Genomic DNA, 27,660 nt, shown 5'->3' on the forward strand with positions numbered 1-27,660 from the left:
AAATAACCCTTTCTGGATTCATCACGGAACAAAAGTAAATAAAAAAAAAATATATATATATATATATAATACAGTATAATATAATATAATTAGGGGTGTCAAACGATTAAAATTTTTAATCGAGTTAATTACAGCTTAAAAATTAATTAATCACAATCGCAATTAATAGCAATTCAAACCATCTATAAAATGTGCCATATTTTTCTGTAAATTATTGTTGGAATGGAAAGATAAGACACACGATGGATATATACATTCAACATACAGTACATAAGTACTGTATTTGTTTATTATAACAATAAATCAACAAGATGCCATTACCGTTATTAACATTCTGTTAAAGCAATCCATGGATAGAAAGACTTGTAATTCTTAAAAGATAAATGTTAGTACAAGTTATAGAAATTTTACATTAAAACTCCGGTTAATGTTTTCGTTTTAATAAAATTTGTAAAATTTTCACTCAAAAAATAAACTAGTAGCCCGCCGTTGTTGATGCCAATAATTAATTACACAATGCTCATGGGTGCTGAAGCCTATAAAATCGGTCGCACCCAAGCGCCAGCAGAAGGCAACAAAACTCCGAAAAACACACCAGGTACGCATTTAACTGTGCTGTCATTTTAATCTCTTTGAGCGGGGCATGTGCGTTAATTGCATCAAATATTTTAACGTGATTAAAAAATTACCGCCCGTTAACGCGATAATTTGGACAGCCCTAAATATAATATAATAATAACACTATTAACTAAATAGATAATAACCAAATAACCATCTCTGGGTTCTTCACAGAAAAAGCCAGGAAATAACACGTAGTAGTAAAAAAAGTAAAAAAAAAAAAAATTGTTCAGGGGGGCCGGACTAAATGTGGAGGCGGGCCCCCGTAGTTTGGGGACCCCTGCTTTAGTAGTTCCCTCAGGATCATTGTGTAGCATTGTAGTAGTGCAGCGCACTTTTAAGTATTACTCTACAATATTAATAGTAAATACTGGATTATTTATTTATAAACTGTTAATGTTGTATTTTGTAGTTTTATACCCTCAACTCAGTTTTATTTCCAGAAGACTTGGAATTGCCACTGAGAGAAAAGACAAAAGTTGGACATGAATAGGCATGTGCTGGTATGGTATTCTGGCTGTATGATAACTATGGTTGTTCCGATCATGTTTTATTGCTCCCGATCCGATCGTTTTAGTTTGAGTATCTGCCGATCCCGATATTTCCCGATCCGATTGCTTTTTTTTTTTGCTCCCGATTCAATTCCAGTCATTCCCGATAATTTTTCCCGATCATATACATTTTGGCAATGCATTAAGAAAAAAATGAATAAAACTCGGACGAATATATACATTCAACATACAGTACATAAGTACTGTGTTTGTTTATTATGACAATAAATCCTCAAGATGGCATTTACATTAACATTCTTTCTGTGTAAGGGATCCACGGATAGAAAGACTTGTAATTCTTAAAGGATAAATGTGACTTTGTATATTGTGACTAAATATTGCCATCTAGTGTATTTGTTGAGCTTTCAGTAAATGATACTGTAGCCATTTAACGGCTACAGTATCATTCATTCTGCCCAATTGCATGTTGGGAAGTGCACCCATGACTGTGCATAGTGGCACCAATTGATATATCTTCTCTGCGTTGGAAAATAACACATGGTGTTAAGAAAAAGATCAACTACTATCTTTCTTCCCCACATTGCTCCCACAATATTTCTAATCGTAGGGAGAGGGATTGTAAGGCTTTAGCCAATCAAAAAAAGGCTCTAAAGGCTGCCAAAATTCACTCTACTCATTTTACGCTGCCTTTTAGCGCTATATATAGGTAAAACGGCGCCATTACAGATTGAATGCGACAATGTGTGAGTGGGTCGTGCAGCGCATGTGTTAATAGTGTTAAATATTTTAACGTGATCAATTAAAAAAAAAAAATTACAGCCGTTAACGGGATAAATTTGATAACCCTACCTTAAGCCTAAACTAAAGACTCTGGATGAGTGTAACATATTATGTCTCTATATACAATTAGAAAACGATGTAATTAAAAATATATATATATTAAAAAAAGGCATGTCCGATATTTTTTTTCCCGATTCCGATACTTTGAAAATGACGTGATCATGATAAGCCAAAATATCACGGTTTCACAGCATCACGGTTTTGCAATTACAGCTCTAAAATGTGTTACTTTGAGATATCTGGGTTTGAGAAAAAAAACAAAAAACTTTTTTTCCCATTGAACAACAGGATTTTTATTTTTCAAAAAATATTAGCAAATTGGAACATAAGTATGTTAAATTTTTAAAAAATTAAAAACAATATTCTAAATAAAATTAAAATAAATGCAGTCCTTTAGGTAAGCCAAATCTACTGCCATAACTCAACATTATTACTATCAGAACAAAAATAGTTGAATTTTTTTCCATAAAAAGCACGTGTGGAAGACTTACCATGTTTACATTATACACACACTCTCTTTCTGAAAACAGACAGTTGGCAGAGAGGGAAAAAAACACCAGGTTTTACCACCGCTAGACACACTAAACACGCTGGAATTAACTCTATAGCTGGTGGGAAACGTTCATGACAGTGTTTATTACCTTTAAGTTTGTATAAATGAGAAATCATGTTGGAGGTATTGCCTCCTCAGCAGCCACCTGCCGCAAACATGTTTGTATGTCAGTTGGCCCTCCTCCTCTAAGCCGCAGCCGTGTATAACTTTTTAGTAGCCGAAGTGTTTCCATACCAGCAATTTCATTTTTATCGATAGGGGAAGTTCAAGTTTCACCTCCTCCAGCCATCGTGTAGCACAGTTGACTCACTAACACTGAACAAGGGATTTCTCCATGCATTTTTCAGACATAAAAATAGGTAGTACCATACGGACGGTATGAAGGAAAATTTTTGCGGTTTTGAAACCTATAACACCATCAAAAATTGTTTTGAAAATCTGTTTTTCTGGAGTGTAGTTACAGATCGACCTTAGTTAAGTCATTCATTCATTGTTATTATTAGCATAATTATGTATTACGCAGTTTTCCCTGAACCTGTTCAGATGGAGGAATACATCATCTTCGGGGAGACCAAATCTTACATTGAGTGGTACCTAATATTGTGGCCGTTGAGTGTGTATTGATTGCACACATAGTCACACACATACGCGGTGCTCATCCCTTTATCAGTGTGGATTATCTGTGTGAGTGGGAGGCGGGACACGAGGTGGAAAATCAGGCTTCGGAGAACGGCGCGTCATCTCGCTGTCGACTTGCAGCGGAAAATTGCAACCCGACTTGATTCCCATCATTATCTGCAAATCCATACGCGACTGCTTACTCCGGATGAATTCTATTTCCAGTTTGAGTCAAAAAAAAAAAAAAAAGATCAAACGTCAAGCTTACTGTGTTCATTGTAAGCACCAAAATGATGAATTATTATTGCAAGATAGACTACGTCAATGCTAAAGTCGCCCTGACTTGACTGAACGGTCTAGCTTTCAGTTGTGGGCGATATTGCTAAGGCTGGATGAGGGTCTTGGGGGCGCATCACAACAGGAAGCTGCCTCCTGAACACCCCGCCGCTCGACCCAGCCCACGTGCGGCGCCCGGTGTCCCTCTGGAGCGACTTCAAAGCGCGGCGTTTTCAGCGTAGGCGCTAACCTTTGACTCAGACGCTTGCTCCGTGCAAACCAGGACGACTTAATTGATGCCCCGCGCTTGTTCTAGTCTTTTACGAGCAAACAGCAAAAGGCTTTTATTTGCTTCTTTTTAATGGAGAGCGACGGGGGACATGTCGCTAAGTGGCAGGGCTCTTAGTTTATACGACTTCTGCTGCGGTAACCAATGCTTCTCGATGGAGAAAATTCATTTAGAGTACGTGGGATGTTATAACCTTTTAAGCTATGGATATTTCAACAGAAATGTAGATGGAAATATCACAGTACTCACGGGTATGTATTCTTTATCCTCTGTGGAGATTTATCAATATCACTGCAGTTTTGAGCTACTTAAAAGTTAGACATTATCATTGTATGTAAAACATAAGTCGCACTCTCCAGAAGGCCCTGCAGTGACAATCTATACGAACACTTTTTTTTTTGGTAATATTCTAGTATTCTATATTATAATAAAATTAATTTAAATTATAAAATAATAGTAAAGATTGCTGTTTTCTTTATTGAGAAAAACAAGTGTATTCTCTGAGTGAATTCAACTCATATTTTTCAGTATTGTAAAAGTGGGTCACGATCAGGAGCAGAACTTCGTGGGGGTGCTGGGCAGTGGCGTCGTTAGGCTTAAAGAGCCACCCCCGCCCCTCCCCTAAACAATTTGTTGTTGTTTTTTTCTTAAAAAAAAAAAAAAAAAACATAGAAATGCAAAGAAATGCTGACATTTTCACTATTAAGTTGCCAGGATATTAGTTTAAATCAGTCAACACATAACCTATCATTATTAACTTGAATATAATCATAAATCTGTCAGTTTCCCCTCACATCATAGAGTAAGGTAGAGAGCCCCTTCAGTGCGTTGTTATCCAATCCATATCCGATGGATATAAGAAGGTCTTCCAAGAAAGTGAGTATTTATCACTGCTAATAGTAACTGTTAGCTCCAGCCCCCAACTAACAGCAGAAAGTCCCATGCGATTAATAAACCAACTGCTCCGTGTTTGACAAATAAAAAGCTGGCTTGCACACTACAGAAAATCTCTGCGCACGTCTTACCTTTGTTGTTTTGAGGTCAAAAGTTACACCCCATCTCTAAAATAATGCTGCTACTTGGCTGCTGCTAGCTAGTTAGTCTGAAATGCATTGTGAAGGTCATGTTTGTTTATAGAGTTAAGTGTGCAATGTTTTTACTATTTTTGGGGTGACTTCCTTCTGGAGTATCAGCTGTGTTTCTCACTTTACGCATAGATGAGCACAGGAGCTGAGCTCCTTCACGTATGATAATCATCAGTGGATAGTCATAATAATACACTAATATAATCACTCCACCACAGAGTGATAGACCGATTTGCCACCCTTAAAGACAGCATTCTTTAATGCTTCCATCTACCAAGTAACTTGCAATTGTAGCCATTTTCCCCTGTTGTTCTACTGTATAAAAATAGACTGAAACAACAACAATAATAATGATAATGAATACATGATCAGTCTTTTTTTAGCTGTTTTTGAAGTTTTGTGCTTGTACGCTACATTCGCTTATATCCTGTGCAACTCCTGGGAGCTAAGCCCCCCCTGTTCTTAAAACCTAGTTATGCCCCTGGTGCTGGGCAAGGGAATAGTTAAGGTCTCAACATTGGTAGAGATGATATACATATATACATATGTACACTTTTTGCTGGGGACGGGACGGTGGTCAGGACTACATTTCTAACGAATATTAACCTAAATAATTGATAGGCTAAATGATCAATGCATAACAAATCTGTATTGACTTTTTATAACTCTCATGTGTTTTGGTTCAGGTGATACACAGTTCAATTCAAACCTTTGTTTTCAAAAACTACTATAGAAACTTTTTGAAAACTTCCAGAATAAATGTCTGGATTTTATTAGCAACTTAAAATTGCAATATTTGAACATAATTTAAAGTATAATAACATACACAATAAATACAAACTTGTTAATAATCTCTTAACTATCCAGGAATGGGAAAAAAGTAACATTTGTCTTAAGATAATTCAACATTGTCTGTCTAAATAAAGAAATATAACTGGAAAAAAAAAATCTTCGTCAAGGAATAACAAAAATGAATAAAAATGGAGCCTTCCTTCCGGTAAAATACTACTGCTTTTGTACAAAAGCACAGCCAAACCCAACAAAAAAAAGGATAGCTCCTTTGGGCTGCTTTAAGACTACATAAATAACATAAAATGAAAATTGGGGAGACGGGGGTAAACCTTGGTTCACTATATTTCTCACAGTTTAACGTTAACAGTAGAGAAATCATGCAGAGGGATACTTCTCTCTCAGCAGCATCCTCCTCAAGTTTTGCAGGTTAGTTTATATGTTATGTTAACTCTGATGCAGGTTGGACTTTCAGTCGCAAAATTAGTGGTGTGTTCCCCACCTCCACAATATTTTTACATTACTTATGGTGGCTGCTGCTGGCCGAAAATAAAATTCTAACATCCCTCCTCTTCGAAGGGGGCGGAGGAGACGGTATGTTGTCGACTTGTTGTATTTCTGTCGGGGTTGTGAGTGCTTGTGTGTGTGTGTGTGTGTGTGCGTGCGTGCGTGCGCGTGTGTGTGTGTGTGTGTGTGTGTAGGGTGGGGGGGTGATTTCATCAGCCATTCACATGTGTGTTTGAGGGAAAAAAATGGACTGGCACATGGCAAAATAATTCACTTAATAACGGTAGGGTCAATTCCATCCTGACAACAATGGAAAGACAATCTAAATGATATATATCACTGAAGTCATTATATAATGCAAAGAAGGTTGCTCAAAAGTTGGTGGGGACAATTTGAGCATCCTGAAAAGTTGGTAGTGTTATGTCCCTACTGTCCCGATGCAAACCTATGCTCCTGGTGGAAAGGTCAATGCAGTGCCGGGGGTGTGATCGCACCTGGGCCTCTAAGGCTAGGTTCATACCGCAGGTCTTAATACACATTTCTGATTTTTTCGTGTTTTTCCGACTCGAGTGAGGCATTAACTTGGCGTTCTGAGCGGGACAAGTCGCATAGAAGTGGACCATTTCAAATAATACATGATAATAATATAATAATAGTAGTAGTGAATAATGAAAAAAATCAAATTAATACAAGAAAAAAAAGAAAGAATATAAATTCTGTACCTTTAACTGGATCAAAAAACTGAAACATTACTTTTGTGTGCTTGTTTTTCTACTTGAAAGTAGATGATTCACGACAGGATACATTGTTAGGTCGTTTGACTCCCACCGCTGACCACTATGATGTTCTTCTCTTTCCCTCCAGGAGACAGACTTACTGGACATTGCATACATTAAAGATGCCCGCAATGGAAAATGCACAAAAACGCCAAAGGTGAGCCCTTTATTGATCAAAAAAAATCAGACCGCACGCACTTTGTGGGTTTGAGCGAGGGATTCTAAACGGAGCACGCGATGGCCTCGGAAAGCCATTAGCTCCAGATGGAGACGCGCTGTCGGTGTGGGTGATGAGAGAGGCCAGCGGGTAAAGGAAGGACACGAAATTTTGTGGAAAGGTCATTAGTTAGCTAATCAGGTTCAATCAAAAAAGTGATTAAAAAAGAATTTAGAATCATTGCCTTTGATGATGATAGATGTCCAATCGTGGTTTTTTTCGTCATTTCTGGTGTGAATTTAACCAGTAGACATCCAATTCATTTGAAGTGGGAGGCTGGCAGCGAATTGCTGTCAATGGCAACTGATGTATTAAAAAAAAATAGTGATCAAATATGTAATATCGTAATAAAATAGAGTTGTCGATATTAGCCGATATTATCGGCTACCCGATAATATCGGCCGATAAAAGCATTTTGAAATGATTTCTGATAATATCGACATTGGTTTTTCATTATCGGTTTTGGGCTTGGTTTTTCATTATCGGTTTTGGGCCAATATGCTTATGAAAGTGCCTTTTTGGCCCTTTGAACTTGCAGTAGTGCCAAAAAATTTAAAGTTTGTACTATTTTCATTTCAACAATAAATATAGTGGTGCAATATTGGCACTTTTTCCATAACTTCATTACAAGTTGTTCCCTTATTTTTCACTGAATTTTTATTTGGAAAACCTTGAAGTTGTTATATTTATCATTACTAAAGCATCCAGTGGGGCATCACAATACAATTACTCATAATATGTAAAGTCCACGACCGCATATATCTGTATCGGTTTCATATCGGTATCGGATTTTTGGAGACAATATTGGGATATCGCTTAAAAAGACATTATCGGACAACAACAACAACAAAAAGTCAGATTAAGTTGCAAGTACAGTGGTACCTCGAGATACAAAAGCTTCAGTATACGAAAAATTCATTTTACGATAAGTTTTTAGACGCTTTTTTTCGCTTCATATTATGAAAAATTATTAATCATACGTAAAATAATACTTAACTGTAATAGATTATTCACGCTTGCAGCAATGCAATAATGTAACTAAGTTTGATTATAAATGTAAATAAACGAAAACACAATGCTCATGCATATGAAACAAAAGAAAAATTTAACTTGTAAGCGATGCTTCATCAATGCACAAACAGCGAGATGAAATGGCAAGCAACGACTGTGAAGTTAGCTCGTCCTTTCGCACTTTGTGTTTGCTATGAGCCGGAGTAGTCATGTGATAACGTCTGTAGACTTAGGTGAAACCAAACAAACTGGTTACACTTAAAGTAACACTACTTTTCAACCTTCATAAAAATATTTTCATAACATTTTTATTATACGTCAACTGACAACTGGTTGAATAACACCTCTTTTATATCTTGAGGGGGTCTGTATCACTTTCACCGACACTAATTAACTTTGAGGAGGGTGTCAGGAACCCTGCCACACAAAAAAATTACAAATGTGCGGACTGCTTAATGGCATACGTCACTACCCTCTTTCCCCATTCATTATAACTCATTCACTTCCAGCCATTTTCACCAGAGCAAAGCCCTTTGCTCCCGGCCGTTTTTCTGGATTTTGACTGATTTTGCAAGAGCCACAGAAAATTCAGTTCCATTGCTATATAAACATGGAACCCACCAAAAGAAAGATTAGACTCTCTTCTTTCAGCAGAAAAAAAAGTAAGTTCATATCTTTTTCCATTCTTTGGAAATCAGCATTAGAAAATAGCTTAGTTTAAGCAATTTTCCAATTTCTGATGAAAAAACTGAGAAAATGGGCTTTTTGTAAACGGATACTTTTCAAACGTAACTTTGACTTTAACAAAGCTGTTTTTTGCATTAGTTACATCCCAAACATCTGAATGTTTTCCTTTTACAAAATACCATGAACAACCAGACAAATATAGCTTATGATAGCAAAGTAACAATTTATTTACACATGACTACTGAGAAATGACGCTCTGTCGCCGAGATGACGCCGTTGTCGCCGCGTTAGCCGTGTAAACTTTTCCCTCCTCGTTGTCTGTCTCACAAAGATGGATTATTTTTGAGTCTTTGCGGGGTCTGCTCGGCGAGCCCGCTGCACTGGGGGTCCCACTCGTTTTGCTCGGTCGTCCAGCGCCTGGCATCCCAGGTGTCCTCTCGGTTGTTTTGTTCGGTCGGAGCGCCGCCTGGCTTAATGCAGCCAGCGCTCCGACCGTGCTGCCCGGCCGTTCATTGCTGTTGAATTGGGTTGCGGGTCTTACAAAATGCGCTATTGCCCTCCAGTGGCCAGTTTTATTGCTTTAAAATGGGTTTGGAGCTTTGTGTTTTGTTTCTCAGAGAGATCAGAAGCTATAGATGCTTCTTGTAAAAAAAAAAATTAAAAAAAAGAAAACGCAAAAGACATAGAAATACGTTTTTGGGACAATAAAGCATTTAAAAATAGAACATATTTATACGTTTCTGGGAGCAAATGAGATAAAGATGGAAGTCGATGCAAATGCTTTCGTGCGAATTCTGCAAAGATGGCAAAGCAGCAAAAGAGACAAAAAGTTTTGTCAGAGGAGGAAAAAAAGAGAGGCTACCAGGATAAAAGGAAATTTAAGAATACACATTGTGGCCCTAATGGGCTTTCACACGCTGGCGTGATGGCCGTGAAACAAAACTGAACTCCAGTTCAGTTGGAGTGGAGGGGTCAGCCATACTAAACCACACGGTTGCTAACTGCTATATGCTGTTGTTTAGCCACAACTGGATTCATTACCTTATTGTCATTTAATCCATCAGCAGGCGACCGGCAGATCATGATTTTACTACACTGTGCTGGTCCTCAATGGAAATGCAGTCTTCCTTAAGGCAAAACACTACCGCTTTTGTCCACTGGCGTCGCTGAAATCGACCAAAACTGAAAAGTTACCTAAAGTTGCGACAAAGCATTACGAAAAAAGACAGGCAATCAGAGAACATGACAGAAGATTTAATGTGTTGTTTTAGTTTTGGCAAATTAAACACGATTCATTACACACACAAAAAACCATGATGCGGAATGAATTAATTTCGTATCTTGAGGTACCACTGTAGTTAAATTTAGTCCATGAATTTAACGGGAATTTAAATACGGCAAAACTATTTAGAGATGAGTTAAAATCACGAATGAAAAAAAAAAAGCGCTTTATAATTCATAAATAAAGATTCACTCATACATTTTGCCAAATGCTGAATCGAGATGAAGAAAATCAATTCCACTGCTCAACGGAAGCTAGAATGAAAGACTGCATTCATCCATCTTCATTTAATTCTCCTGTTTCTATGTTCATTTACGCCACCGAATTGCCCCAAACCAACATGGCAGGCGACAGCGTCGCGCCCGAATTGGACACGGTGACGCTCTGCAGGCGGCGTGTAATCAAAGGCGGCTGCATCTCGCCTGTTATCATCTCGTTTTCCCCTCTACGCCTGCTTCACTTTTTTTTCCCCGCCGCAAATAAAATGCAGCTCATTGTCTCGCCCCTAACGCGTGGGCTGCCCGTCGGCCCGCCGGCTACCTCCCGCCACCCTGCCAGAGTCACGTATTGCTTGATACTGTTTGTATTTACTTTAAACATACATACAGATGTGTCCTCACTAATTAGCAAGTACCCACCCTGCCGTTATTCACGTTGATTAGATTGGTGGCTTCTCGGCTTTGTGCGACAAGGCGGATCTCCGAGTCAATCACAGATGAGCGGAGAGACACGTTGTCTTTTTTTTTTTTCCCTTTATACCGACTGTCTGTGGTTATTTTTAGTGCTTTTGTGGCCGTCACTGGATGTTCCCTCTGTGGCTGCTGTGGGTTATATTCTGCATCTTGCCTTTGTTGCGGCAGCCAAGCGCTGCAAAGCTTCTTTTCCGTCACTTTGCTTACTTTATGATTATCAAAAAGTCAAGGGTTTTACTGGAAGATACATTAAGTCAAAATCAAGAAGTGTTTTTTTGTGAAAAATGAATTGAGAAGACCTTTTTCACTGCAACTTCCTAAAGCTTATCTAATATGTTCCGTGTTAGACATCATTACGCCTGACTGAAAAATCCCAACACATTTCAGTATGCCATCCCCCCCAGCTCAGGATGAGGATTTACCATTTCCAAAGTGTACTGTTGCAAGCTGATCGGCCGCGTACGGATTCCCGGCAGTGTCGGCTTGCAGCTCGCCCCAGTAGACTGCTGCTAAATGTGGCTCAGTTAGTGTGTGCCCAGCCTTGTAACTGGATCTGGGTAAAGACCAGCAAGCACTCGGATCCAAGTAGCCCGCAATAGTAACTTATAGCTGGGAGAGTGGACACTGGGTGGTAAACGCCTACATCGTCATCATTGACACAAAGTGAGTCAGAACCCAAGCAAACGGTTACGGGATGTTGGAAGATGTCAGAGCTGTTCGTATATCGGAAAACATTGTGCATGGTAAACCTAAATATAATCCATTCAAGGCCTCATCTCCATATAATCTTTATTTGTCTCTTACTTTTGTCAATAGCTACATAAAACACACCTGAAATATACATGAATAAACGTAAAAAAATTAAGATGGTCATATTTAAACTAGTGCTGTCAAACGATTGAAAAATGTTAATCTAGTTAATCATATGTCAACTCATGTGTGATTAATCATGATTAATCACATTTCCCTTGGGATAAATAAAGTTGCTCTTCAGGAAAAAAAATCTAGGAAAATACTATCATTGACTTAAAATTTGTTTGAAGATGAAATGTATGATGTGTGAATGAATTAATACTTAACCAAATAGAGTTTTAAAATGTTATTTAACAACTCAGCTCGTATAAAATAATAAATAAAATGTGTGATACAGCAAAGAGCTTTAACTGTAGAAGTCCCAGCGAATTCTGGTTAATGAGGATTTGCCATGGGAAAGGCTAAATCGTCCTCTGCTGGGCATTCTAGTGTTAACAGATTACAGTGCCTCAGACTAACAATGTGGCTCAAGTACCGTTTGGCATATTACCCAAAATTAACTGCCAATTTAAAGAGCAGACAAGCACAATACAGTAACAATAGCTAGTGTTTAAAAAAAAAAAGTGTAAACAACTTGTCTGTTAAATTGAACATTTCACACAAATAAATGCAGCATTTGCAGTTTTACACTAAATGGCCTGAAAGCTGTGTGAGATATTTAAAAAAAATGGTCAATTTTCACACACTTAACTGAAAAATTTACATTAAGCTAAACTGTGTGTAAAGGTGTTTCGAAACACTGCTTAAGTTAGCCAGTCATACTCTATTTTTACTCAATTTTTATTTTTTAACCAACTGCTCAGGCAAACTAGCTTGTTGACATTTTCAGATAACAGAACAGACCTTTTCTTTTGAACAATGTGCCCTGTCAAAGAAAAGTCTCTCGCAAGGAACGGTTGTGGCAGGTGTGACCAGATACCTTTTTTTGCATGGGCCAGCTTACTGTGGGCACCACTGTGCGCAGACCAGCACTGTAGTGGACATGAGTCCATGCTGGCACTGCCTTGTACCTGTCTAGTGGTTTGTCGTTGTTGTTTGTTGTCATTGGATTCTCAACGCCGCCGTCTTCGACTATGTTAATTGGTCTACACCAGGGATGTCCAAACTTTTTGCAAAGGGGGCCAGATTTGGTGTGGTAAAAATGTGGGGGGCCGACCTTGGCTAATATCCTTTACACTACATTTAACAACAATATATTTCAGCAAATTTTAGCCAGCCATTCAGTGTGTCACATTTGCTTTATTATTTTTTTAAATGAATAATTTCAACAATCTCGCAACTTGCCTTTGTGGCGTTCTCTTTCGACTCTCGGGCTCTTACGAAATACTTCTGCTGTGAAATTAAACTAGCTTCAAGTTGCTTCAATTTCTTTCTTGCTTCCCTCTGATCTTGTTGTACATGTCAGCGTGTCTTGTTTGGTAATATCGCCTCACATTGAAATCTTTAAAAACAGCGATTGTCTCTTTGCAAATAAAGACACAGTTGTTGCATATTTTAGTGAAGAAATAGTCCAATTTCCACCTATCCATAAAGCGTCGGCCGTCACAGTCAACTTTCTTTTTTTTTTTTGTTGATTTTCGCCATTTTAGAAAATGGAATGGGTCACACGGGGTAATGTTGCTTAGCCCTTAAATACCTGCAACATGAAGCAATTATCAGAGAATCCCAAAATTTGAAAAAAATAAGGTCCTAATTAAACCTTTTTTTTCAAATTTGTAAAAAGAGAGTCAAAATGAATATGTGTAATAAGCGCTCTAATATCAATAACCCATGCTAAATCATGTTTTTTTTCTCATTAAACCTGCAGATGAATGTGTTGACTTGCATCCGTCTTTTTTTTTTCTTCAAAATGTCAAAATTCTAAATTAGTCTCAAAATCATGAAATTTTAGGTTTTTAAAATGTGATACATTTGGCAATAAAGGGTTAAAGTGCTGCTGCCGTTAAGTGGGTGAATTAGGAGCAGCATTTCGTGTGTAAGCTACTTCATATGCTGGTTGCAGTACTGCTGACCAATTTATTAAGTCTGTGTGTGGGCCAGACGTTATTGATTTTATGACAGAGGCTGGGGGCCGGATGAAATTTGACCACGGGCCGCATTTGGCCCCCGGGCCGGACTTTGGACATGTCTGGTCTACACTCTACAGTCTCTCTCTACCCCATGTAGTGATAGCAGTAGTCAACCTACTTGTTGTCTTTTGTTGACAAGTCCGAGTCCGCACTCTGCCAGTGTAGCTTGATGACTGCGGCTTGTTTCCCGCAGTGTTAGCGTCATTGCTAACACTAGCTGTGCCCGAAGGTGGTACTTTAGGCTGGTTGAGCTTCGATCGAACGACAGTTCATTACATCAGTATGTGCACACAACTTTGGTTTTATTCAGATTTCCATTAGGCAGCTTTTTAAAACGGAATTTGGTCATCATCCTCACTCATCGTGGCTGGCTGCATTATGTCCTGCTTTGCCGCGCGGAGAAAGTAAACATCAGCGTGTGGGACTACAGGAGGCAGTTGTGGGCAAACTTAGTGTGAGCGGTAAATTGCGTTATTTTTTTATAATGCGTTAATATTTCCTGATTAATCATGGTCGTTAACGCGTTGTTAACAGGCCTAATTTAAGCATATACACGTATTAGGGGTGTAACGGTACACAAAAATCTCGGTTCGGTACGTACCTCGGTTTTGAGGTCACGGTTCGGTTCATTTTTGGTACAGTAAGAAAACAATGCAAAATATAAATGTACTAGTTGGTTATTACACAACTTTGTGCTTTCAACAATAGGAACATTAGCCTATACAAAGCTAGAATTCTGCATAAAAAGTAGCGGGTATTTAAAGATAATCCAACAACAATTTGCCTTTCAGACCCCGCGTCCTAATCAGCTTTCTTTCAGAAAGAAAGAAAGAAAGAAGAAAAAAGAAGTCCTGTGCCAAAGAGAAAATCAATCTCAATGACAAAGATTTTAACATGTATTTTACATTTTTTTTCTTCTTATGAAAGGTTTTCCAAAGCTTTATTGGTGGATTTTCTCAAATTAAAGCTTCACACAGAAATTAATAAATTTAATTGTGTAAGCAGGATCTGTGTATTATTCTTATTAATTTAATTAATAATATAATTATTAATTACAGGTGTTTTAGCTCATTTCATTTTATTTTATTTCAATGGGCTATTATTTATTTTATTATGTGTTTATATTTTACAAATGTGATGTAGTATTCATTTATATTGTATATTTTATGTTGTATAACTTTAGTTCCTATGTGAATATTTGTTCATACTTGTTTTGTTGTGGTAGGAGAGTTTTGTATTGAACACGGGGCCGTGTTGGTTATTATTATAGCAGAGAAGACAGCAGTAAATCAACAAAGACAAGTCAACTGTGCCCCGATCTACAACTCAAGAGATCTGATGGACTCAAAAAGTGGGTTACGATTGCATATTAGTTTGAATATCGACCGGATCCACTGTATTTTAACACGAGTGATTTCCGGTCTGCCCGATCCTAGCTAGTAGTATTGACGCTGGAGGGCCGCGTCTCAGCCGCTTCTGGGACGTGTCTGACACGCGGCCGCACTGCGACTGGTGTGCATTGGCTGATTGACTTTAACGCCCACTTTTAACTGCGTTCTCGCGGCGGCCACGTTGTCGCGCCGTTGACGTTTCTGGGTTATACACTAGCCTACCGTGTTGGTCCTCATCATAGTAGAGAAGACAGAGTAAATATAATCTACACAAAGAAACTGTAACCCGATCGACTCACAGCCTCGAAAAGTAAGGGTTACATTACGTCAGAAACCCATTCGATACGCCTCTGTTCCGAACCGAGCACCACGTACCGATACCTTTCAATGCAAATACATGTACCATTACACCCGTATAGATATATACAGCAAGAAGCAGAAGTATTTGCACCCCTTGTGATTTTGCAAGTTCACGCACATAGAAAATAGGTAAAGGTCTGAAATTTCAATCATGGATATATTTCCACTTACACTGCTGGCCAAAATTATTGGCACCACTGCAATTCTGTCAGATATTGCTCAATTTTTCCCAGAAAATGATTGCAATTACAAATGCTTTGGTAGTAATGTCTTCATATATTTTGCTTGCAACGAAAAAACACAAAAGAGAATGGGAAAAAAAATGAAATTATTATCATTTTACACAAAACAATGGGCCGGACAAAAGTGTTGGCCCCCTTTGAAAAATCATGTGACGTTTCTTTAATTTTTGTGTAATTAATAGCACCTGTTACTTACCTGTGGCATATAACAGGTGGTGGCAATAACTAAATCACACTTGTAGCCTGTTAAAATGGATTAAAGTTGACTCAACCTCAGTCCTGTGTCCTTGTGTGTACCACATTGAGCATGGACAAAAGAAAGAAGACCAAAGAACTGTCTGAGGACTTGAACAGCAAAATTGTGAGAAAGCATGGGCAATCTCAAGGCTACAAGTCCATCTCCAAAGACCTGAATGTTCCTGTGTCTACCGTGCGCAGTGTCATTAATAAGTGTAAAGCCCATGGCACTGTGGCCAACCTCCCTAGATGTGGACAGAAAAGGAAAAATTGACGAGTGTTTTCAACGAAAGATTGTGCGGTTGATGGATAAACAACCTCGACTAACATCCAAACAAGTTCAAGCGGTCCAACAAGGGTACAACAGTACAATCCCTCGGCGTCTGAATAAAAAGGTTTTTTTCCAATATCATTCAGCCCTAGTTCTGAGACCAACCCTAAACCCTTGAATGTTTAAGAGTTCAAAGATTTGTTCTCAAGCTATTATCAACACTTTAACTCAGACATGTCCAAAGTCCGGCCCGGGGGCCAAATTCGGCCTGTGGTCAAATTTCATCCGACCCCCAGCCTGTCATAAAATCAATAACGTCTGGCCCGAACACAGACGTAATAAATTGGTCAGCAGTACTGCTACCAGCATATGAAGTAGCTTACACACTAAATGCTGCTCCTTATTTACCCACAAAAAGGCAGCAGCACTCTAAGCAACATTACCCCATGTTGCCCTTTATTCCCCATTTCTAAAATGGCGACAATCAACAAAAAAAAAGAAAGTTGCCTGTGACGGCCGACTCTTCAAGGATAGGTTTGAAATTGGACTATTTTTTCTCTAAAATATGCAACAACAGTGTCTGCGTCATTTGCAAAGAGACAGTCGGTGTTTTTAAAGAGTTCAATGTGAGGCGATATTACCAAACAAGACACGCTGACATGTACGACAAGGGAACTACAGGGAATTACAGGGAAGATACATAGCGAGAAATTGAAACAACTTGAAGCTGGTTTAATTTTACAGCAGCAGTATTTCGCAAGAACCCGAGAGTCGAAAGAGAACGCCACAAAGGCTAGTTGCGAGATTGTTGAAATAATTCATTTAGGGCTGTCAAACGATTACATTTTTTAAACGAGTTAATCACAGCTTAAAAATTAATCGCAATTCAAACCATCTATAAAATATGCCATATTTTTCTGTAAATTATTGTTAGAATGGAAAGATAAGACGCAAGACGGATATATACATACAACATACTGAACATAAGTACTGTATTTCTTTAATATAACAATAAATCCACAAATGGCATTATTAACATTCTTTCTGTTAAAGTGATCCACGGAAAGAAAGACTTGTAGTTTTTAAAAGATAAATAATAGCACAAGTTAGAAATTTTATATTAAAACCCCTCTTAATGTTTTTGTTTTAATAACATTTGTAAAATTTTCAATCAAAAAATAAACTATTAGCTTGCCATTGTTGATGTCAATAATTACACAATGCTCCTGTTGCTGAAACCCATAAAATCAGTCGCACCCAAGCACCAGCAGAGGGCGACAAAACACCAAAAAACACAAGTAACAAGTGGACATGACACTGTGCTGTCATTTTAATCTGTTTGAGCGGGGCATGTCCGTTAATTGCGTCAAATATTTTAACGTGATTAATTTTAAAAATTAATCGCCCGTTAATGCGATCATTTTGACAGCCCTAAATTAATTTTAAAAAATAATAATAAAAGCAAGTGTGACACACCAAATGGCTTGTTCAAATTATCTTAAATATATTGTTCAATGTAAAGGACGTCAGCCAAGGTCGGTCCTCCACATTTTTACCACACCAAATCTGGCCCCCTTTGCAAAAAGTTTGGACACCCCTGCTTTAAATCGTTTAATATTGCATATACAAAAGACGACGACAGAGGAACAGAAAATCCGATTCAATTCGTGACAAATGCTTAATTGAGCATATCTGGACATATGTGGTCAATATTCCTCTTTTGAAAAGCCTTTCATAAAAGCTGTAAACCCAAAGGGAAAAAAAAAAATCAAAACCCACTTAAGGATTCAGTGCGACTTTCAAGGCATATTTTTCAAATCCCGAGGTTTGAGGTGTGCGGCGACAGATAAGCCTCTAATTAGGATGTTGTTGTTGGAGCAACACTGATTACACGGCTTAAGACGGTCGACGTGAAACAGGAGAGCATTAGCATTGTTTATCTCCCCAGTGCGCCTCCTTTGTGAAAACTACACACAAAAATATGGATGGCGAGGAAGGTAGATTATCCGACATGCGGCCTTGCCAAAACTGGCTCACACACATCCATCCCTGTATGAGAGGTCACAACAAAGGTTGTAATGGCACACCAGAAATCACTGTTCGGTATGCACCGAATGCAGTGCTACAAAGATACCAATCATCGGGCTGAATATTAGTATATCCGTCCCTTGTAATCAAGTTAGCAATAGCCTCTTGTCGGATTTCCCTGAAAGATTATCCTGAGTAATTATCCTGTGATGTGGAGTTTCTAAAGAGAGATTGATCTGTGTGCACCATGTTTCATTTGCTAAGAATCGAAATGTGCGTACCTTGAATTAGGGCACAAATGCAAGAGATAAGGCAGCTTTTCCTCTTTGAATGTAGTTTATTTGTTCGCTTGATTAGAGTAGTCTTTAAATGCATACATGTACATTTGCTGGGGTTTAGTACAATACGCTTGTAGCATGAAGATTTAGTATATTTGTCACTTTTTATTGCGACTTACACACCCTCTCTGCAATTTGCTGTTTAATCCAGCACTCCACTTCCAGTGCCACTGTTTATAAATGTTTAAAACTAAAGGAAAATTGTTTGAAAACTGAAATATGGACTATTCAATACTCGTTGCTTATAGCCATTCATTTGTTGTTTTTGGAGAGTTTTTGTCAATGAATTAATACTAGTACCGGTATGGCACTAAAATGAGGTCGTCCGTAGGGTTGTTCCGATCATGTTTTTTTGCTCCCGATCCGATCCCGATCGTTTTAGTTTGAGTATCTGCCAATCCCGATATTTCCCGATCCGATTGCTTTTTTTTTTTTTTTTTTTTGTGCTCCCGATTCAATTCCAATCATTCCCGATAATTTTTCCTGATTATATACATTTTGGCAATGCATTAAGAAAAAAATGAATAAAACTCGGACAAATATATACATTCAACATACAGTACATAAGTACTGTGTTTATTATGACAATAAATCCTCAAGATGGCATTTACATTATTAACATTCTTTCTGTGAGAGGGATCCACGGATAGAAAGACTTGTAATTCTTGAAGGATAAATGTGACTTTGTATATTGTGACTAAATATTGCCATCTAGTGTATTTGTTGAGCTTTCAGTAAATGATACTGCAGCCATTTAACTTCTGCCCAAATGCATGATGGGAAGTGCAACCATGACTGTGCATGGGGGCACCAATTGATATACAGTGGGGAGAACAAGTATTTGATACACTGCCGATTTTGCTGGTTTTCCCACTTGCAAGCCATGTAGAGGTCTGTAATTTGTATCATAAGTTCTCTTCAATTGTGAGGGACGGAATCAAATACAAACATCCAGAAAATCACATTGTATAATTTTTTAATAATAAATTTGTATTTAACTGCATGAAATAAGTACCGTATTTTTCGGACTATAAGTCGCACCTGAGTATAAGTCGCACCAGCCATAAAATACCCAACGAAGAGGAAAAAAACATAAGTCGCACCGAAGTATAAGTTGATTTGGGGGGGAAATTTACTTGATAAAATCCAACACATAGAACAGATATGTCATCTTGAAAGGCAATTTAAAATAAAAATACAATAGAGAACAACATGCTGAATAAGTGTACAGTATGATAATGTTACATGATGCATGAACAACGAAATGCGAACGTGGCCGGTATGTTAACGTAACATAGCTATTAAGAGTTATTCAGATAATTATAGCATAAAGAACATGCTAACAATTTTACCAAACCATCAGTGTCACTCCAAACACCAAAATAACATGTGAAATGATATAATGGTGTGTTATTAATAAGTAATTAGTCAACACACCATAATAATAATGATAAGTCGCACCCCCAGCCAAACTATGAAAAAAAACTGCGACTTATAGTCCGAAAAATACGGTATTTGATACATTACCAACTAGTAAATATTTCGGCTCTTAGTTCTTTTTTAAGAACCCCTCCTGTTCTTCACTCATTACCGGAAGTAACTGCTCCTGTTTGAACTTGTTACCTGGATAAAAGACACCTGTTCACATGCTCAAACAAACAAACTCCAACCTCTCCACAATGGCCAAGACCAAAGAGCTGTGTAAGGACATCAGGGATAAAATAATAGACCTGCACAAGGCTGGGATGGGCTACAGGAAAATAAGCAAGCAGCTTGGTGAGAAGGTAACAACTGTTGGAGCGATTATTAGAAAATGGAAGAAGTTCAAGTTGACGGTCAATCTGCCTCGTTCTGGGGCTCCATGCAAGATCTCACCTCCTGGGGCATCACTGATCATGAGGAAGGTGAGGGATCAGCCCAGAACTACACGGCAGGACCTGGTCAATGACCTGAAGAGAGCTAGAACCACAGTCTCGAAGAAAACCATTGGAAACGCAGTACGCTGTCATGGATTAAAATCCTACAGCGCACGCAAGGTCCCGCTGCTGAGGCCAGTGCATGTCCAGACACGTCTGAAGTTTGCCACTGACCATCTGGATGATCCAGAGGAGCAATGGGAGAAGGTCATGTGGTCGGATGAGACCAAAATCGAACTTTTTGGTCTAAACTCGGCTTGTCGTGTTTGGAGGAAAAAGAAGGATGAGTACAACCCCAAGAACACCATCCCAACCGTGAAACATGGAGGAGGAAACATCATTTTTTGGGGCTGCTTCTCTGCCAAGGGTACAGGACGACTGCACTGTATTGAGGGGAGGATGGATGGGGCTATGTATCGCCAGATCTTGGCTGACAACCTCCTTCCTTCAGTGAGAGCCCTGAAGATGGGTCGTGGCTTGGTCTTTCAGCATGACGACCCAAAGCACACAGCCAAGGCAACTAAAGAGTGGCTCCCTAAGAAGCATCTTAAGGTCCTGGAGTGGCCTAGCCAGTCACCAGATCTGAACCCGATAGAAAATCTATGGAGAGAGCTGAAAGTCCGTGTTGCCCGGCAGCAGCCCCAAAACCTGAAGGCTCTGGAGAAGATCTGCATGAAGGAGTGGGCCAAAATCCCTGCTGCAGTGTGTGCAAACCTTGTCAAGGACTACAGGAAACGTTTGGTATCTGTGATAGCAAACAAAGGTTTGTGTACCAAATATTAAGTTCGATTTTTGTGATGTATCAAATACTTATTTCATACAATTGAATGCAAATTTATTATTTAAAAATCATACAACTTGATTTTCAGTTTTTTTTTTTTTGTTAGATTCCGTCCCTCACAGTTAAAGAGAACTTATGATACAAATTACAGACCTCTACATGCTTTGCAAGTGGGAAAACCAGCAAAATCGGCAGTGTATCAAATACTTGTTCTCCCCACTGTATCTTCTCTGCATTGGGAAAGAACATAGGGTGTTAAGAAAATGGTCAACTACTACCTTTCTTCCCCAATTTTGAATTGCTGAGAGAGGTATTGTAAGGCTTTAGCTACATAAAAATGGCTCCAAAGGCTGTCAAAATTCTCTTTACTCATTAGACGCTGCCTTTTAGCGCTATCTATAGGTAAAACGGCGTCTTTACAGATTGAACGTGACAATGGTTGAGTGGGTCGTGCAGCGCATACGTTAATTATTTAATGTGATTAATTAAAAAAAATTAATGACCGCCGTTAATGCAATAAATTTGATGGCCCTACTTCAAGCCAAAACTAAAGCCAAAACTACTCTGGATGAGTGTAAGACATTTTGTCTGTAACATTAAATACAATTAGAAAACAATATAAATAAAAAAATATATATATATTTAAAAAAGCCAAGTCCGATATTTTTTTGCCGATTCCGATACTTTGAAAATGACGTGATCGGGATGCCGATCGATCTGGACATCTTTAGTCGTCGGTATTGGGGAATACTAAGAAATAATGTTCTGATGCTGCGCAATACGCAAGTTTTGAGATCTAATTTTTGAACACTGGTCGCCCTACCCAAGATGGCCGCAAGCTGGACATACCGCTTGCCAATCATCCTTCTGCTGAGAATTTAAATGAGCTTGTCATGAGTAGACATCCAATCCATTTGAAATGGGAGGGTGGCAGCGAATGAACGAACGTTCATTAACGTCAATGGCAGACAATGAGTTAAGCAGTGTCTGACCGAGCCGTGATAGCAGTTACTTTACATTCAAGTGAGTATGAAGTAACTTAGTATTAATATTTTTTCATAAAACATGGACCAATACCATTCTACCATTATTATTATAGTATACTACTATATATAATAGTAGTATAATAATTATAATAATTATTCATTGCCAATCATATTTGTCATAAAGAGTGTCATTGGAAAGCTATTCTTGGTGTAGAATCTGTAATCTGTAGTATTTACTCAACATATTATAATATTAATTCTGAAGTATGTGGGATTAACTCCAGAAATTGTTATTTATATGACGAACATGACGTGCTTTTATTTTGAAATGTTCACCGGAGGTACGTTCGCTAAACCGCTAACCGAAAGCTTTGCACTCCGTAAAAAAAAAAAAATTAATCGCCATATCTTGTGGTGTCACTAAAAAAATTCGTTAGCAAATGCTGTTAACCAGCTGTTGAATGTTATTGTATGACTCATTGGAACTGTACTGCATTGTTTCGCCACAGGGTGTGCTGTCGTGTATTTTATGTTCGTTGTGAAGAAGAAGAAAGTTAAAAGAGGCATTAGTGGCCTGTTCTCAACTTCTCCCTCACTGCACTTTGGCTCTCATGGAGAGCACGTTCGCTCATGTGTTTGAAATAAACAATAGCTGACGTGCAAAGTAGCAATTGAGCTGTAACAATAGCGAGCTTAATGGCGTGAAAAACCCGGGAGAGCTAAGTGAAGCTAACGAACAGCTAAGCGGAGCTAAGCGATGCTAAATGGAGCTAAGCTAAGCTAAACGGTGCTAAATGAAGCTAAGCGACTGATACTCAGTCCGTCGTCGTGGAACAGTCCATTTTAGTTCGTGTGTGTGGCGGAGAGATAATATAAATGCGGCATTCAAATGGCTTTCTATTTTGTTTTGTTGTTTGTTTGTTTGTTTGTTTGGTATGCTGACATAATTATATATGACGAATAGTTGGGGGTGCTGCTGGCTCCCGTGGTCCAAGCCCTTGCTCGTTGGTGCAAGGGCAGCTGGTTGGGGGCCCCCTACTGGTTGGGGGCCCCCTACTGGTTGGGGGCCTAAGGCGATCGCCTGAATAGTAGATCCGCCTATGCCGATACCACACATCTGGTATTTTTGATCAGAATCGGGGGCCGAAAAATGGTTTCAGCGATCCAATATATGAAATCTTGAATGTTAAATAGCTTAAATAATGTCTTATTTCAGACACCTACGTAATCAACAACTTCTTTTTCAATGTCATCATATTTCTCCATGACACAAGGAAATAATATTAAACCTTTGACATTAGTTTCTCTTTAGGAAAGTGAAACACCAAAAATAAGCAAATAAGTTTAACATCTTAGCTTGTTTCCTTGAAGTAGAAGCGCCAAATACACTACTACAATCTCATCTGTTTCCAAAATCACCCGCGGCAAATCCAGTCGCGCACAAGCAGTCGTGGCCTTTGCGTAACCTCCTGACAGGGAGCAGCGGAATGAGAAGAGCAGCGGTGCCAGAGAACGCAACGCAGGCTTGTCACTTTGCTATGTTCACTAGTGGTCAGCAGTCTTTTTTGCCTGTCACTTGAAACAAGGTCGACAAAACACCCCCTTGACTCATACCTCATATTAAAGACCTCTGTGGGCTCTTTTTAGCTACGCTATAATTTTCCCTTTACATCATTACATGGGCGCACAGTGAAGCGAAAACACATTACACTGCCTGGGATGGGTGTATGAGCGGATACGTATGTGAGGAAAGATGATATCATAACTGCACATAACTGTTGCTATTCTGGTATGCCTCGGTAGCAGTCGTTAAATGAGGGTAAGTCGCGAGCGCAAGGACGTTGGCATTAGCATCAAACCATTAAAGTGGTCCGGAGGCGATGGTGCCGCTTGTAGATTAATGTCACCTGAGGGAAATATGTAAATATTATGTAAAAATATGAAAATTCATTCAAGATGGATGTCGGTATCTTACAGAAACGTCAAATAGCCTCATTTGGTGATCTTGTTTGTTACTTATAACAAATGTTCCCTCTAGTTTTTCATGTGTCTGAGAAGACACACAAGCTCCCTGAGCACACTGAGGACCACTGTGAGTATGGTTGCCATTACCAACTCCCTGAAAAAAAAATAAGGGGTTATTCTAAAAATTTGCCTTAATTAGCATTTAAGCTAGCTGACTTTTGCTATGCAAGTTAGCCAATGGCGTACCGCAAGCTACTCGTCACTTTCGCTCATTAATATTCATGATGTTAGCTACTGTTGCTAAGGGAGGACTCGCCACCGTTTGTCCACAATAGGAAATGAATGGAAATCATGTACGAAGGAGATGTTTACAGAGATAAACCTACCAATTCTCTCCGAAAATGATGTCCCTGGTGCCAAATTCACTTGCAAAGATATGGAAGAACATAAAAATGTTCAGTTAACGAGATGGCTTGAGTGTCGAAGGCTGAAAAAGACGAAAAAAATCGAGCCGACCTAAGCATAGCTTTAGCTTTTTTATCGACGCGACTGACAATGACATTCTCCTGTTTCAACAAGCTATCCTTTACCACCAGCCCTGTCTTTCTTATATATTAGATCCTCTGGTTGTCCTTCATCTCTGACCGTTGTTAGGGATAATTTATATTGTTAGTTTTGTGTAGCGATCGCAAATGCCACTCAATGACAGCCAACAAACACTTTTAATTTTTTCATTGATAACAAATCTTAATTCTATACAGTGCCCTCCATAATTATTGGCACCCCTGAAAAAGATTGTGTTTTTTAGCTTCTAATATATATATTTTTTAATTCAAATAATATGGGACCTTAATGGGAAAAAAAGAGAAAATTTCGACCTTCAATACAAGTGCATTCATTCAGTGGGGGGAAAAATCCCACATAAAGAAAAAATTATTTGACATCAAATAATGTGTGTCACAATTATTAGCACCCCTGATGTTAATACTTTGTACAACCCCCTTTTGCCAACAAAACAAGGTCTGGGGACTGAGATGGCAATGGGAGGAGCTTCATTTTGTATCTGGTGAACCATTTCTGTGTAGATTTGGCCATATGTTTAAGGTCATTGTCTTGCTGAAAGACCCAGTGACGATCCATCTTCAGCTTTCGGGCAGAGGGCAACAGGTTTTGATTTAAAATGTCCTGGTATTTCAAAGCAGTCATGATGCCATGCTTCCTAACAAGGTTCCCAGGGCCTTTGGAAGCGAAACAGCCCCACAGCATCACTGACCCACCCCCATACTTCACAGTGGGTATGAGGTGCTTTTTAGCATGCGCATCTTTCGTGGCACGCCAGACCCACTTAGAGTGTTTGTTGCCAAAAAGCTCAATCTTGGTCTCACACAAAAATATACACGGTCGCAGGCTTCAACTTGGACTGTGTACTTTGGTCAGATGAGACCCCAAGTCAGGAGACAGTTAGGAGAGATCCACTCCCAGGACGGATAGACAGGAAGCCCCAGGACAGCTAATGGGAATTAGCAGGCGAAGTTACAGTCCGTAAAGATGCAGTGGAGTAAAGGAATAAGAAGAGGTCCATCTAGCCAGATGAGACGGGGGTAGCAACGAGGGCGTCCATCCAGCTTGGGGTCCAGAGAGTCAGGAGGCTGCAGCTGAAAAATAGCCCCTCCCCAGAGGGGAGGGGGGAAAGGGGACACCGGGTGACTAGTGATGAAGAGACTAGACAACTAGATATTAACATTGAAAAATAGAAATAAAGTAAGATAAGTGGTAGGTAGAGTGAGAAAAAGGAGATAGAACTCAGCGGCTGTACTTCTCCCAGCTTTATAGCTTCTAGTGCAGCTTAGACTAAACTTTGAGTCTACTCCGACTTCAACTAGCCTGACCATAAGCTATGTTGAATAGGAACGTTTTTAATCTAATCTGTCAGGCTGTCTCGGCTTCTTTAATATTAGCTGGAAGCTGATTCCATAAAACAGGGGCTTGGTTGCTAAAGGCTCTAGCTCCGACAGTACTTTTAGAAACCCTGGGAACTACCAGTAGACCTGCATTCTGAGAGCGGAGTGTTCTGTTGGGGGGGTATGGAACCAGAGCATCGGTGAGCTAAGACTATTGTGGCCGCGACCGCTGGTTAAACTTTTCCCTCATTGTTGCCTGTCTCAAAAAGATGCTCGCGAGCAGAACGGGCTCAACGGTATCTAGTGGTGCTGGTCGTTCTGCTCGGTCGTCAAGCAGCTGGCATCATGGGGCGTCTTACCGATTGTTCTGCTCGGTCGTCCGCCGCCTGGCATCCATTCGGTCGTCTTCTGCCAGCATCCCGGCTTTGCAGCATGGCCTCTTGTTGTCGTTGAATAGGGTTGCGGGTCTTACCAAACGCGCTACTGCCCTCCAGTGGCCAGTTTTATTGCTTTAAAATGGATTTTCAGCTTTGTGCTTTGGACCGCAATTGAATCAGAAGCCAGAGATGTCTTTTTTCACAAAAAAAAAAAAAAACGTAAAAGACGTATGAATACGTCTTTGGGACACTGAAACAATTAAAAATAGAACATATTTATACGTTTTTGGGAGCAAATGAGTTGAAGGGTTGATTCCGATTTACGAGGAAATCCGGGTTACATCGCCAGCGCAGGAAAGAAACTCGTTCGTAAACCAGGGACTACTTGTATGTGCAAGCAGTGCGCAATTGCGCAGCTTCGAGAGAACATTGGTTATAAAAGGGCTTACTCTAAACAAAATGCAATCCGTTTTGTACAATTGATATCATTTTCAGTAGCTATTGAACTCCAATGACCTCAACCTTTCAGACTGTGCCACTCATACCCCTTTCAGAGCCGATTACAGTCAAAGATTCCATGGATTATTGATTTCCAGAAAAGAATCCGCAGCATCTCACTCCGCATCTGTAACGGGCCAATGAGCAGAGGTGGCGGCGAAAAGGTTCTCGTGATTGACCGGCTTTGGTTTTCCCCTTCGGTCAATGACTCAGATGAATTCCCCCTCCTGTGCCATTAACGCGTGGCGAGAAATCGAAGGCGACCCTCGCCGGCTCTGATGCCCACCGCTCCGCCAAACAACATGAAATTGAGAGCGGCGTGATGGACGCAGATTACAATCTCGGTGAAAAAAGGTCTGGGGGAGGACAATGGTGCGCCTGTTCCCCTCCCAATCGGAATGTCTTCAAAAGACTGTTACTTTGTCTTTGAACTTCCTGAGAATCTCAGCTTGCATCCAAAGGAAAGACAAGAGGGATATTGCTTTTCCAAACACATAAACTGCATTAAGCCCTCATGAACAATTTGCAACGCGACGATTGATTTGTCTCGGTGCTATGAAATGCACGAACAGTGTAAATACACTGAGTCTTATTCACCTAAGTCAGACAAAACACAAACAACCCTCCAGATCGATGCCAAGTTCACGAAAGGGCAAACTTAGTGTTGCCAAATGAAGGTCAGAAACTAGCGGATTTTAGAAAAATACACTGGATTAGAGCGTGCGCTCTGGTCGG

The 27,660-nt window shown here is 39.4% G+C and overlaps 1 protein-coding gene across 3 annotated transcripts in view; it reads left to right on the forward strand.

Moving 5' to 3' along the window:
* The window catches only part of plcb1l (phospholipase C beta 1-like), a 480,463-nt gene that overhangs the window by 301,202 nt on the left and 151,601 nt on the right, over window positions 1-27,660 (forward strand). For all 3 annotated transcript variants that reach the window (XM_057823348.1, XM_057823349.1, XM_057823350.1), the window contains one exon: window positions 6,952-7,020. In XM_057823348.1, the coding sequence (XP_057679331.1) occupies window positions 6,952-7,020 (69 nt within the window). The remainder of the gene's footprint in view (window positions 1-6,951; window positions 7,021-27,660) is intronic.

Source organism: Corythoichthys intestinalis, chromosome 19, assembly GCF_030265065.1.
Source record: "Corythoichthys intestinalis isolate RoL2023-P3 chromosome 19, ASM3026506v1, whole genome shotgun sequence".
NCBI lineage: Eukaryota > Metazoa > Chordata > Actinopteri > Syngnathiformes > Syngnathidae > Corythoichthys > Corythoichthys intestinalis.